The 15,738-nt window shown below is 35.5% G+C and overlaps 1 protein-coding gene across 5 annotated transcripts in view; it reads left to right on the plus strand.

The window, feature by feature from the left end:
* Positions 1-15,738, plus strand: part of ZNF148 (zinc finger protein 148) — a 127,098-nt gene that overhangs the window by 79,268 nt on the left and 32,092 nt on the right. For all 5 annotated transcript variants that reach the window (XM_086675170.1, XM_025913001.2, XM_086675168.1 and 2 more), the window contains 3 exons: positions 1,343-1,468; positions 11,596-11,719; positions 13,110-13,193. In XM_086675170.1, the coding sequence (XP_086531296.1) occupies positions 1,343-1,468; positions 11,596-11,719; positions 13,110-13,193 (334 nt within the window). The remainder of the gene's footprint in view (positions 1-1,342; positions 1,469-11,595; positions 11,720-13,109; positions 13,194-15,738) is intronic.

The raw sequence follows: 15,738 nt of genomic DNA on the forward strand, positions 1-15,738 counted from the left end.
GGGTAGGGGCCCTCTTCCAAGTTGTACATTTATTGGACATTTATGGTTGTACATTTGTTGTAATGGTTGTACAATTTGTTGTAATGGTTGTACATTTATTGTAAGGACACTTCTTGTGTTCTTACATGGTGGAAAGGTCAGGATGTGTAATATATTTCAGAGGCTGTTGAGCGGTTTTTAGTTTTAAGATTCTGTTTTCATTTCAAGGATAGATTGAAAATGTAGTACTAAAGAATGGATGACTGAGGATCATCAGTTGTGATGAGAATTGACATTACCATTATTGATCTAAGAACCTTGGTGCGTTTTTGTTTTAGAACAAGCACCTCTTTTCATATCTGTGAAAACAGAGCTGAAGATGGAATAATGTTGACATCTTAATGTTTCTTGTAGCATTTATTTGTTGTGTAATTAGTATCCTGTCTTATACATAGCAGTGACCTAAAGTTATATGCAGTTCTATAAACATCCTTATTTGGTGATGATTTAATGTACAGGTCAGGAAAATACAGGCTAAGCTAAGATACTGTCATTGTTGAGTTTACAGATAATTAAATTTTCATTTTTTGACCTTTCTTTTGATGTGGATTATCTTTTTTTTTTTTTAATTTTTTTTTTTTTTTAACGTTTATTTATTGTTGAGAGACAGGGAGACACAGAGCGTGAGCAGTGGAGGGGCAGAGAGAGAGGGAGACGCAGAATCTGGAGCAGGCTCCAGGCTCTAGGCTCTGAGCTGTCAGCACAGAGCCCGATGCGGGGCTCGAACTCACGAGCTGCGAGATCATGACCTGAGCTGAAGTCGGTTACTTAACCAGCTGAGCCACCCGGGTGCCCCTGATGTGGATTATCTTTTAGGATTTTTGTGTTGTTTTCATATTTTGTATATCAAGAGAAAGCCTCCTGTGAAGTCTAAACACTCCCTTCATCCTCCAGTATTTTACTGAATTTTCGAATTAGGCCCCTTTTTGTGCTTTTAATTAATTTCATCAGTTTCCTTAAATATGGGAATGAAATTGATGTTAGTGTGTCCTGACTTCTGCTTTATTCTGTGGTCTGATAATCTTTTCCCAGAATGTCTTTAATATTCTCTTCCAGATAGATTTTTGTAAAATCTTGGTTTCTTTCTCAGTTTGTATACTCTTGATTCTTAGTACTGTATTGCCTGTTAATGAACTCTTCAACACATTATTTACTTACACACACACACACACACACACACACACACACAATCATTTTGGAAGCACCTATATGTAGGCTTAGTAAAGGATTAACCGTGCAGTGGCTTTGTCACAGTGGACTTTTTGTTTATTTGTAAAATTGACTCTTTTTTTTTTTTTAACAGATAAGTGTAAAGCAGGAAATTACTTTTACTGATGTGTCTGAGCAACTGATGAGAGACAAAAAGCAAATCAGAGAGCCAGTAGACTTACAGAAAAAGAAGAAACGGAAACAACGTTCTCCTGCAAAAGTAAGAGAATATATTAAGGTGGTGGTCCCTAACCTATTGATTCCAAACTGTTGGTTAATCTTATGGGCAGGAACCTAGCTGGATTACAAAGCAGACATAAAAATTTCCCGTGGCTTCGTAAAGTTGGAATGTTGTATCGGGAGAATGGGATGCATGTCTGCATGGAGGTGGTGGGCGATTGGTTTCAATTTTTCCACTTTTTTCACCTTATCTTTTTTTCTAAAAACAAACTTTTCTTTTTCCATGTCTCTTCTGCGCTTGCTGCTCATTCATATTAATATTACAATTTCAAGAAAATTAACCAGTTACTCATCAGGGAAATGTGGGATACCTGTACTACAATGTAAACTCCATGCCTGGGATAGTAGGCATTTTAGACCCTTAATAAATACTTGATGGGTAAATGATGGATTGGTAAATAAGTGACCTAGTAAATACTAGTAGTAATTGTCTGCTCTTTTTCCTCTTCAGTACAGTAATAGTTGACTATAGGTGACATTTTGGTATTCCTAAGAAGTATCTGAACTTTGAGCGGTATGTTTATATCTTTATAGTTAACTTTTCACATTCTGTTTTCCCTCATATAGTGAAGAAGGATTTTTTAATAAGGTCATATTATAATATGACCTAATTTTGATGGCTACTTGTTTTTGCATTTGTGATTTAGGTAATCATTATTTATATATTTTGTCTATTTTTGGACTCCATGATATGCTAGAGCCAGCTTTGTATATAAAGATTAATAGATTGAACTTCCTGATTTTTTAACAGTGTGTAAGTGATTTTTACATTGAAGTTCTTAATGGTTTTTATAAAGATGTCTTTTGATACATCATACTATATTCGGGGATTGCTGTGTTGTTGGAAGTTGTGTTCTCATTGCCTTCATTTTAAATCATGCCACACTTAAAATATTTGGGTATAGATCTTTGTGTGTTACTGAGTCAGAGGGCATGAATTTTTAAAAAGGGTTCTTCACAGTATCACTCCTTCCAGAAATGTTGTACCAGTTACATTGCTACCTACAGTGGACCTGATGTGTGTCTGTCTTTACTCTCAAGTGTGAGACCTTTCTTTTTTGTAGCTTAAAGTGGACATCTCATTATAGTTTAAATTTTGGTTTATTACTGGCCATACTAAACTTTTTTCCTGCCATAATTATTGGCATTTTATATGTTTTCATGTTTTGTGAAATCCCTCCTGTTTTCCTTCCCCTTCTTTTCTGGGGGTTAATTTTTTTCCCCAGTGATTTATATGATACTTTTTTCCCCCACATTAATGAATGAATCAAGTTCTTCATGTATAGAACAATACAGGGTTTTGAGAAAAAATTAATTTATAAACTTGCAATAGAGATTATGTTACTTTGGGTTCACTGCCACTCTATGGGGAATAAAGTCTTTTTAAAAAAACATGATTTGTGTAAGTTCTACATTCTCCTTGACATTGCCATCTTTTTTCCTGGTGCTAATGAGTGTAATGTATTCTGAAATTCTGACTAAAACTCAGATTGTTATCTTCTAGTAGGATGTTATTTGGAATCTTTATTTGGTGATGTGTTCTAGGTGTTTGTAAATACAGATCAGAGTTTTAGAGGTTTTAAGCTATTTTGCTTGTCTAATTTGTAGGTAAACTCATTTATAATGTATTGTAAGTATATGTGTATGTACTTGCTAGATAAAGGATTTGGCCTATTTTACGTATATTACATACAAGAAAATGTTTTGGAAAGGTCTTTTTAGGGAATTCTTAGGAGAGTGAAATAACCAGAAATAATACATGGGAGATGAGGGTTTGAGAATAACAAAAACAATAAGAAAAACAGTAATTTTTTATTTTTATTTTTTTAAACATTTTTAAAATTTTATTTATTTATTTTGAGAGAGAGAGAAGAAGGGCAAGTGGGGAGAATTGTCTTGACACGTTACATGTAACAGAGAATGGTTTTGGATGGTTTTTAACATTGGTCTGAAGTCTCCAGGTGAATAATTTTTGCATCTGGAGTCTTAGAACTTTGAGCTGAGGGAGAACCAGTGTGTTATTTTACATTTTCTCAAGTTTGTTTTAAAAAATTTGCACATAATATTTTTCATTAAAGTAACTGTTTCTGCCTTTTTATAAGAAGAGAAAGAAAAGGTTATCTCGTGTTTATAAGTGAAAGTGTTGTTTGTTTTAAATTCCTTAAAAACAGTTTTAAGTTTCTCAAAGAACTATAACTTGTTGTGCTTAGAGGACTCCACTTTCCCCTAAAACCTTTCCCAGATCTTGAATTTTGTTATTATGAATATTTTGAGTGTGTGCCACCATTGTGTCATATTAGATTGGGGATCTTGTATAGGAAATATAACTAATGTGGTAGACTTTTAGTTAAAATATTAGAGCTTCTACATCCCTGTAATTGTGGCTCCTTTCAAGGTAAGCTTTGTAGTGAGAAGTACTGTATTGTTATGTCATGTTTAGCTGCTGTGGATTTGAAGCAATAATTGCTTTCTAAGCCTTTATCATATGGCAAAGCATTGTCATCTTAAAAATTGAAAATTGCTAAAATGCACTTGGCAACATCTTTGAAGAAGAGGGTAGTCAAACTAAGGAATGTTAGCTAGGTCAAGTTATTTGGTACTATCCTGGATTAAGCTGTTTTATGAAAGTAAGTTCCCTACATAATAAAATCTTGCCCCTTTTAAATGCCAAATTTAATTTTAACCACTTCATTGGAAATTTTTAATGTGTTTTCTTTTTAAATATAACGCATTTGAACTATAATGTCTAGTCTAATGTCTATGTTGATGATGTAAATGTTTACAAAACTTGTATGTATTCTAACGAAGCCCTTTGGGAGGACTTGAGATATTAGGGCTTTTTCCCCCTTACCCTGAAAACTCCTGGCTGGTAGACTTTAAGTATTTTTTGACTGCTTATACTTGCTCATTGTCTCATTTTTTTAATGACATGCTATTCATTTTTACATTGCTATACTTAGTTCCATTGCCCCTTTGAATCTTTTTCTGTTTTGTTGTGGATTAGGACTATGGAGAACTGAAGTTATTAGAAATGTGTGAAAAGTCTTAGTAAACTTAATTCATTCTCAGTACATTCATGTTAGTGGGTGTCCTCCTGGCTGTCATTAGAATCCCCTATAGGGCTTTTCCAGTTAAAAAATTTTTTTCTTAAGTTTATTTATTTATTTCGAGAGACAGTGGGGGAGGGGTAGAGAGAGAGAGGGAGAGAGAGAGATCCTAAGTAGGCTCCACACTGTTAGCACAGAGCCTGTTGCGGGGCTTGAATTTACAAACTGTGAGATCATGACCTGAGCTGAAACCAAGAGTCGGATGCTCACCCAGCTGAGCCACCCAGGCACCCTGCCCTGGCTTTTCCAGGTTTAAATACCCAGGCCTCATCCCTGGGGATTCTTGTTGTCGGGCTTTCCATTTGTACTTTAAAAGAGTCCAAGGCAATTGTGATTTATGTTTAAGCTTGGGAATCTCAAGTCTTAATACTAGAAGTTTCTGAACAAATGAGATATTACTTTGATACTGAGTTGTTATGTGAATCAGGAAGTAACATTTCACACCACAAAGTTTTTATGAGGATTATTGAGTTAACATCAATGAACTCTAAAAATCTTAATTTAAAAAAAAAATTTTTGACGTTTATTTTGAAAGCGAGTGAGAGCAGGGGAGGGACACGGAGAGAGGGAGAATCTCAAGCAGATTCCACCTGGTCAGTGCACAGAGCCCAACGTAGGGCTTAAACCCATGAAACCGTGAGATCATGACCTGAGCCAAAATCAAGAGTCAAGTACTTAACTGACTGAGCCACCCAGGCACCCCTATTTATTTGTTTTTGAGAGGGAGAGCACAAAGGTGGTTGGGGCAGATAGAGAGGGAGACAGAATCCCAAGCAGGCTCTGTGCTGTGCCCAAAGTGGGGCTGTAACACACGAATTGTGAGATTATGACCTGAGCTGAAATCAAGATTGGAAACTTAATGGACTAAGCCACCCAGCTGCCCCTAAGAATCTTTTTCAGTAAAATATAACAATATTATCTTAATTCAGTATTGTATACATTTTATAGGTCTTTTCAAATGTCTTAGTAATTGAATGAGATAGAGCAGAGTACTTTTAATTGCTTCTTTATTCTGAAATGTATCTCCTTTTTCATTCATTCTCTCAGCAAACAATTTGGTTGCCTATTATATGCCAGAATCTCTTACCAAGTGCTGAAGAAGGGAACTATGTTTGTTATAATACTTTAGGTGCTCTGCGTAGAAATTGATTATTCAAAGTTATGTTGAACTCAGAAAGCATAGAATATTCCACAAATCACATAGATTGTAAATATAGAGAATCCTTTCTCAGCAATTTATTATAAACCATTGGTTCCCAGAAAAGATTTGTGATTTTGGTATCAAAAAGATCTTAAATTATATAAAATTGAGAAAACTTAATTAAAGGGGACAGAGAAATAGATATTACCAGGCATTTGTCATACTTTCTTCTACGCGTTAACTTGATTGTGGAAGAAGTGGTGTTGAAGCTGAAGAACTGCTTATAAGACCAGGAATAGAAGTACAGAATAGTATTTAAGAGAAAAATGAAGAGGAACATTAGTAAAAGAAGTATTAATATTTTATTTCTCTCATTTCCCAGGGAGTTCCGTATTCTGGATAAATAATTTTCCCATAAAACCAAACCCCCCTAACTTTAAAAAATATTTTGATGTAAACCTTTCTTTAAAAACTGTTGCACATTTTTTTTTGCCTAGTATTTAGGAAACCTGAGAGAAATGACTCTTTCTAAAACTCATGGTTATTATGCTGAGCATTAGTTATTGTACCATACTTACAAGATAGTGAATTTCATGTTCTGGCACTATCAGAAGCTTGTCATTTTAAATTATTGTTTATTTTTTTATTTTAGAGAAAGAGAATCTTTTTTTTTTTTTTTTTTTTTTTTAATGTTAACTTATTTTTGAGAGAGAGAGCAGGGAAGGGGCGGGGCGGGGGGCAGAGGATCCAAAGCTGGTTTTGTGCTGACAGCAGTGATGCCAATTCGGGGCTCAAACTCATGGACCGTGAGATCATGATCTGAGCTGAAGTTGGATGTTTAACTGAGCCACCCAGGTGCCGCCCCGAAAGAGAGAATCTTAAGCAGACTCCATACTCAGTATGAATCCTGACACAGGGCTTGATCCCATGACATGGCCTGAAAAGCTTTTCATTTTAAAATGAAATTTGTAATATATAAAATCTAGTATGGAGAGATAGTAAAAATCTGAAGAATCAAAGTGACAGCGTGAGGGTGGGATATCAGAGATAACCAGGATGGTCAAGATGTTGTGGTGGTTATTGCTGTGTTATTTTGTCGTATGTCTTTGAAATTGCACTATTCTTTTATTTCTAATAGGATTTGAAGAATAAAGAGATTTTTTAATTAATTAATTTATTATTTTTAATGTTCTGTTTTATTTTATTTTTTTTAATTTTATATATGAAATTTATTGTCAAATTGGTTTCCATACAACACCCAGTGCTCATCCCAAAAGGTGCCCTCCTCAATACCCATCACCCACCCTCTCCTCCCTCCCACCCCCCATCAACCCTCAGTTTGTTCTCAGTTTTTAACAGTCTCTTATGCTTTGGCTGTCTCCCACTCTAACCTCTTTTTTTTTTTCCTTCCCCTCCCCCATGGGTTCCTGTTAAGTTTCTCAGGATCCACATAAGAGTGAAACCATATGGTATCTGTCTTTCTCTGTATGGCTTATTTCACTTAGCATCACACTCTCCAGTTCCATCCACGTTGCTATATTTCATTCTTTCTCATTGCCACGTAGTACTGCATTGTGTATATAAACCACAATTTCTTTATCCATTCATCAGTTGATGGACATTTAGGCTCTTTCCATATCTTGGCTATTGTTGAGAGTGCTGCTATAAACATTGGGGTACAAGTGCCCCTATGCATCAGTACTCCTGTATCCCTTGGATAAATTCCTAGCAGTGCTATTGCTGGGTCATAGGGTAGGTCTATTTTTAATTTTCTGAGGAACCTCCACACTGCTTTCCAGAGCGGCTGCACCAATTTGCATTCCCACCAACAGTGCAAGAGGGTTCCCGTTTCTCCACATCCTCTCCAGCATCTATAGTCTCCTGATTTATTCATTTTGGCCACTCTGACTGGCGTTGTTCTGTTTTATTTTTGAGAGAGAGTGTGAGCAAGGTAGGGACAGAGAGAGACACACACAGAGTCGAAAGTAGGCTCCAGGCTCCGAGCTGTCAGCACAGAGCCTGATGTGGGGCTCAAACTCATGAGACATGAGATCATGACCTGAGCCGAAGTCGGACGCCTAACCAACTGAACCACCCAGGCATCCCAGAATAAAGAGAATTTTAGAAGATCTCATTCTCCACCCCCACTTGCAGTGAACTGACTCACAACAGATGAGAAACTTAAACTATCACCTCTACATTGTCTTTTGGTTTTTGTTGGTGTAGAAGATGGTTTACATTGATTTAAGAATGTATGATGGGGCACCTGGGTAGCTCAGGGCTCAAGTCATGATCTCAAGATTTGTTTTGTGGTTTCAAGCCCTGCATCAGGCTCTGTGCAGACAGCATGGAGCCTGCTTGGGATTTGTTGTCCTTCCCCTGCTCTCTCAACTTGCTCTCTCTTTCAAAAATAAACATTTAAAAAAAAAGAATGTGTGATAAAATTTACAATCACTAGCTTAAAATATGCCTTAATACTTTTAATAGTACGTAGCAGATAGAGAATGGAGAAAATCATGTCTGTCTTTTCGGACAGTAAAACTTTTTTTTCACTGAGGGGTGTCTATATCTACTAATGGACCATGAGATTAAGAAAGTGGATTAATTGAGGAGTTCCATTCAGTTTTGAAATTTTTTACTGAGAAATTCTCTCTTAAATTTATAAACAGCTAAGAAAAATATGTTGAGTATTGTTTGGACTCCTACTAATTTCTCTATTCATGATAAAGCCCAATTGCTTGGTCTGTATAATATGCCGTATTTCTCCAAAAGCGGGAGTGACAGGAAGCACGATAAAGCATGTGGCGATATTATAGGAGGCATTTTAGGACTTACACCTTGAAATCTAAAATCTTTGGTTGTAATCGTGTTCATATGTTGAGGGGGAAAAGAAAAGCAAAAATATTTTATGGTACTGGGTTAGTAGCAAATGGGACTGCTAATCTCTAAGGCAGACACATTTAACTGGTAGATCGCCTTCAACGAAAAGATCTTGAAAGATTGTGAACAAGAACAGAAGCCACATTTATACCAAGGAAGAAAATTTTTCGTATATTGTGCCATTTCTTTTCACTAAGGGACTTTTGTTCTTGGCATACCCACCTCTCTGGCGCTGTTCAGTAACTTTGAAAAATTGAAAGGCATCACTTTTGGCAGAAATTTTTAAAAAGAATAAAGTGGTGAGCTGTGAGGATGTTTCGTATGGGTAGCAGGTAGCCACGTCATTGGACATTTATAGTCTCACTATGTTCCAGACACCATTTTGGATACTGGGGCTATAGTGATGAGTAAAACAACAAAATTACATGGTTTTATTTAAAACAGATTACAAATTGGAAGAGCCACTGGAGTGAATTTTACTCAGTATCTTTTATACAAATATGTTTGTTATTCTGGCCTAAAAAAAGAAAAAAAATTAAATATAAAATGTCCAAGAATTTTTCTTTGAATTTAAAAATATGCTAGATTTTTCAGTTTTCTTATTCACAAGTCAGTGTTAGCTGTTTCATCTATAAAATCCACCTTAATAAAAGGCAGCACTACCTCCAATGCCAGAAAACAATGACCTGGGACTCCTTAACTCTTCATAAAAGGGCTTTGTACAGTCAGGGATGACATCCGTTTCACATTAAGTAACTTGGGCCAGATTGGTTCCTTACAGAGCCTTTCCTTGCAGTTGCTATGCCACCGAAAGCTATTGAGCTGCCATGGGTTTTGGCACTTGGATCTTTGTATTTGTTATCAACATATGTGGAAAAATACCTGGTGCTATCTTGTTTTTGGTTATGTTTTATATAAAGTGCTTAACATCTTTTTGTTATTTATTTTATGTTCGAGATATTTTGAATCTTGTTTTAAAAGATTTTGTGTGGGTTTTTTTTGTTTTTGTTTTGTTTTGTTTTGCCCAGTGTTAACTTGCATATTATTTTGTGACTTGGAGGGGTCAAAAAATTTTAAACTGGCCAGAGATGAAGCTTTCTCTTCTTACTGACTCTCATCAGGAAGCTGTGACACCCACTTCCATTTTTGTGCCAAATGTTTCTCTTTATGACTCTGGTGCATAAGACTTTGAAGCTTTGTTGACCACATTGGCAGTTTGCCCAGAACCCAAATATCCTGTGTAATTTGCATGATAATCACCATTGATTTACATACAGTACAGGCTGAGTTGTCTTCCTGAATTTAAAGTAAAAAAATGTTTTAAAAAATTAAAGCCTTTCCCCTCTTACCTCTCCTGTTTTCTAGGTTTGAGAAAGGGCCATAGCTGTGTTTACAGGCCCTAATCAGTTTCCACAGGCCTTTGTATTTCCTAAGATGTTACATAGATTGTTGTACCCTATGTGGGACACAGTTTCATAGTTCCCACTCTATATGCCCCCACCTCCAGTATTGTTTCCCTCTTACTTGCTGTGCTTCTCCTGATCTGATCTCCTACTAGTTTGTTATCTTCACATCATATTCTGCTATCTCATTTCTTCTCAATAATGAAAAAAAAAAAGATTATTTATTTTTACTCTGCTGTGTGTCCGATGAGTCAGTTTAATGTTGCATGTGGAACAAATGATTGATAAATTGGAATACATGAAACCCAAAGGTGAGCTGCTCTCTGGCCCTGCCCAAACCAGGCCCGTAATAGTCTCAACCTCATGAAGCCCAGGAAGATAAGGTTGATTTCTTTGTCACCCATCTTCTTTCTCCATAGCCATTCTGATTTATTTATCCAATAAATGTTTTTAGGAATGTGCTCAACAGTAGCTTAGTAGTCTTAGAATAAATAACCTTAGACATCCTAGACTGAACCAGACTCGAAATTCTATGCTGGATGACTTGAAAACTTAGATTGCTCTTTTTCTCTTCTTTAAAAAAGGCGGGGGGGTGGGGGAATGCAACAGGTAGCATTTATATAGTTCAGAAGAGCATTTAAGTATAAACAGTGTAGAGTCCCCCTCCCACTTTATCTCCTCTCTGCCAAGTTCCCGCCATCACAACCAAGGCTACTATACATGTTTTATGTGTACCCTTCTTAAATATTATGCATATACAAATATATATCCTTGTATGTACTTTTTTATATACAAAAATATGCAGAATTGTGTACAAAATTCTAAACCTTGAATATTTTACTTAATAAATCCTGGAGCTTTTTCCATATAAATATATAGAGAGTTTTCTCATTTTATGTTACAACCACATAACATTAAATTGTATTCATTTTCCATGATTTATTTAACCAGTCCTATGCTGATTGATATTTATGCCATATGTATCTAAAACATAAAACTTTTGTCCTATGTTTGTGACAGTTTGAAATTGAAAATAAAGTTATACTCACCCTAGCAGAGAGCACTTAGGGACTCTGTTAGACATCAGCTTTGGAGAAGGGACAGAGTGCTGAGATCTTATTTAACCAAGTTCCAAGGTTTTACTACTAATTTTTACCATTCTGAGTCACATTGTACCTTCCTACAATTAGTGATAACATTATTCTAATAACCTTTTCAAGTTTGGGGGAAAAATGTCATAATTTCTGGTGACCATTGTTTGCATTAAAAGGCATTACCTTGGGGCGCCTGGGTGGCTCAGTTGGTTAAGCATCGGACTCCGACTCAGGTCTTGATCTCACAGTTTGTGGGTTCGAGCCCTGCATCAGGTTCTGTGCTGACCAGCTCAGAGCCTAGAGCCTGGAGCCTGCTTTGGATTCTGTGTCTCTTTCTCTCTCTGCTCCTCCCCCATTCATGCTCTGTCTCTCAAAAATAATTAAACACTTAAAAAACAAATAAAAAAATTAAAAGCGTTACCTTTGTGAGTATTATGTTTTTAAGACTTCTTTTGTTTTTATCTTTTTTTGTTTTTAACTAGATCCTTACAATAAATGAGGATGGATCACTTGGTTTGAAAACCCCTAAATCTCACGTTTGTGAGCACTGCAATGCTGCCTTTAGAACGAACTATCACTTACAGAGACATGTGTTCATTCATACAGGTATTTCTTGAATTAAAATGGGCCTATGGCCATTAAGAGATTATTATCTTTACTATTTTCATCTTTGTGTATATGTCATTCATTTCTAAGACTGTAACTAACCAGGTATTTATTTCAAATCAGAGATTTCATAGGCCAGAATATCAGAAGGAAACCAGGAAAACTTTAAATGAGAAAACAATGGGCACGAATGTGCATAATTAATTAATTATATATAATATAATTAAACACTTATCTGGCTTAATGTGTTCTTTTCAGTTAGAGAAACTGTTAAAGAATGTATTATTAAAAGCCTATCAACATTTATTTTTCTCTGCAAGACATCCAGATGGAGTTTGAAATAGGAATTTGGGAATCAGATATTAAAAAATGATAATTAAGAACATGACATTATAGAGAGCAGAACTAAAGACTAATCACAGATCCTTGGGGAAACACACTGGACACGTAGGTTAAATTAAAGGATATGGGGTGGGAAGATAGAGTAGTAAGGTACGTTTGATGAACTAGGAAATTACAGTATCCCAGAAGCTAAAAGAAGAGACAGTTCCAAGGAGGGTATAATCAGCAATGGCACAACCTTCATAGAGGATAGAGAGGAATAGAGAACTGAAGAAGAGCTGTTAGAATAAATAGCAAAGAGAGCACGAGTAGCTTTTAAGAAAGCAGAGTATAAGGGTTAAAGCACAAGTGGGTGGTGGAGGATTTGAAACATGGGGTAAACTATTCTATTAAGAAGAAATGGTGAAAAGGAATGAGAGAAAGTAATAAGGTTGGAGTGTTTCAGGATTTCTGGAAAGTTTGTTTGCAAAGGACAGACCTGAAGAATACTTACTAGGAAAGGTTCCAGCAGAGAAGGAATGATTGAAGAGACAAGATTAAAAAAAAAAAAAAAAAAGGAAAAAGATGTTTGAAAGTTCCCAAAGTCCTGGAGAAAATAATTGAAAGGGCATAAAGTGATAGTTAGCCACAGAGAACAAGGTGGGTGGATCTTCTTTTGGATAAAAAGAAAGAAGAGATGTTTAAGATACCGTAGATAACCTGTAGAGTTCTTTCTAGTCTTCTGATTTTTCGATTGTTTTCTCCTTTCCTCTGTTTCTTCTTTTCCTTTTCCTTTCCTTCTCTCTCTCCCTTTCCTTTCCTTTTCCTTTTTTTCAGATATAGAGCAGATTTGATCTCATCTTTCTATGATTGTGAGAATGTGTATTTTCTAATTGTGGGGGGAAAATTGAGGAAATAAAATTCTGTTAATGAATAGTATAAAAATATTTTATGGATAATTTGGAATTTTCAAGAATTTGGGCTTTCAAGATTTATCTTTCCTCAGAAATAGTAACTATGAACTGTGTTTTATCCAGTAACTAATTTGTGGATGTGAAATTATTTTAAGGTGAAAAACCATTTCAATGTAGTCAATGTGACATGCGTTTCATACAGAAGTACCTGCTACAGAGACATGAGAAGATTCATACTGGTGAGTGTTGCCACCCTTCTTAGGGTCATTAAGTTTATCATTCCAAATATGGGGAAAAATTTTTAACAGATAGCAACTGCTTGCCACTTTTCATCAGTTTTGTTTCTTAAGAGTGTATATCATAGTTTAGATTTTTCCTTTCAATAAATCAATCTTAACTGTTAAGACTTGGCTTTAATGTCCAAGCCCAATAAATTACTTTGAAATAGAATTTCATAATAAAATATATTTAAATTTTTTTTTTCCAATGTTTATTTATTTTTGGGACAGAGAGAGACAGAGCATGAACGGGGGAGGGGCAGAGAGAGAGGGAGACACAGAATCGGAAACAGGCTCCAGGCTCTGAGCCATCAGCCCAGAGCCCGACGCGGGGCTCGAACTCACGGACCGCGAGATCGTGACCTGGCTGAAGTCGGACGCTTAACCGACTGCGCCACCCAGGCGCCCCGATAATAAAATATATTTAAAAGGATGTAAGAAGATTTTTGTGAAATAGCTTTTTCCTAAGATGTTTCAAAAGTTTAGGGTTAGGTAATTATCGTTCATATTAATTAGTGGCAAGAAGCAAAATGCCTGAGCCCTAAGATACCACACTTTTTTTCCCTTACTAGTTCATGTATATAGCTTACTGTGTCAAGAGAGTTGTAATCCTAATAAATTGGAGACTTCCAGTTTTTTGGGCTAAGTTGTTAATGATTTAGAAACAAATGTTTTAGATCACTTATAAAGGAACCCATACCTTAAAAAGTTAAGTCTTATTTTAGAGCATGTGTTTATTTGCTTTTATTTTATTTTATTTTATTTTATTTTATTTTATTTTATTTTATTTTATTATTTTATTTTATTTTATTTTTTGACAAATGTAAAACCAAGTTTTATATATGACCTTGACTTAGTAGACTGTTAGCTTTTGACTTTGATGTCTATTAGCATGGTGAAAAGTGTTTCTTTAGAATTTATTTCTAGTGTTTTGCCTTTTTGTGATGGAACAAAAGCAGAGTTGGTGAATTGGTATCACTTTGATTCTTAACATTTAAACAGATTTGGGAATGATGGTGATATATGAATATTGAAAATACTAATGTTCTTCATATTTTTCTATATTAAGTAATTAAGCAAGTATCTGCCCAGTGTTATTATTTTGATGTTTTCTCAAGGTACCTGTAGTACCTATGAAAGGGCATCCTGGACAGTTTGTCATATAAAAGAAGCAACTTCTTCTGCCTGATAACTGCCCTTTCTTTTTGCCCCTAACAAAGAAGCATGAATGTGGCCGGTCTCCTTAAATAAAACTTCCAACTGTGCAGCACATGTATATACTTTAAAGTTCTACTTTTCAGAGATCATTATGCACAACATCCATTTCAGTTTCTTAAGTAAACATGTATTCATCACTTCCAGATGGAAGGGAGTGTAATAGGCACTTTGGGAGAAAGAACAACTTTATTGATTTTATGCAACTTGTAGCCAAATTTATATTTCTGTACAGTAATAAAACCTGATCAGGTAATGACAAACTGCTTAAATAATTTTGTATGTTCTTAATACCTATTAGGTTTTGATGATTTACTCATTCCTTCAACAAAAATTTACTGAGCCTTCAGTATTTTTCAGGTATCAGAAATACACAGGCAATATAAGGTAGTTTCCATGAAATTTATATTCTAATGGGAGAGACATACATATAAACAAGCACAGTGTGAGAAGTGTTGTAGAGTTTTATACAACATGCTGTTGTGCCCTTGAGCAAGAGTCAGATGTGTTAGCTATTAAGGGTATATAGGGAAGGGAACACAGAAAAACTGCAGGAGGCTCAGTTGAGAGAGAGGGGGTGGGGGGAAAGAGGGGAGTGTGTGTGTGTGTGTGTGTGTGTGTGTGTGTATCTGACAAAAAGATTTTTGAAACAGTACTTTCTGTTACTGCACTCTGCTATTTTCTGTTCTGTTCTAGTAAATTTTTCTTTAATGTGCTGGCCACAACTCTGTAATCTCACTGGAAAAACAACTGTGCTAGGCCAGGAAGGGTATCTTGGATTTAAACAGGTTATAATGGGTAGTTAATATTTATTGATAATTTACTAAGATCAGATATTGTGCTAATAAATATTTTGTTAAATAGCTCATTTAGTTCTCACATTAATCTTGAAAGAGGAGCTATTACTGTCCACATTTTTTGTTGAGGAAGTAAGATGAAGCACACAGAAGAAGTTAAGAAATTTTTCTAAATTTATATAATCTGGTAAATATATGATGGAGCTAAGATTCCAACTTAACTCTGTGACTCCAGATATACATGTGAAATCACTTAACTGCAGAATGGGACTAGAAGCAGAACAATATCTTTGGACTGTTTTGAGTTTTTCTTGCTATGCCACTAAGCCACTTACAGCTTAGCCTTCCTAAGTTATTTAGTAAATACCTTCCTAAGATATTTAGTAATATCTAAAAAGGACGGAAGCAAAGGCTGGGGTTCTCATGTTATAGAGTATACAGTTAGAAAAAGATAAGAAATTGAGAGGAACAACCAGAGCAAACCAGTAACTATG

This window comes from Puma concolor, chromosome C2, assembly GCF_028749965.1.
Source record: "Puma concolor isolate L17-30 chromosome C2, mPumCon1.1.hap2, whole genome shotgun sequence".
Taxonomy (NCBI): Eukaryota; Metazoa; Chordata; class Mammalia; order Carnivora; family Felidae; genus Puma; species Puma concolor.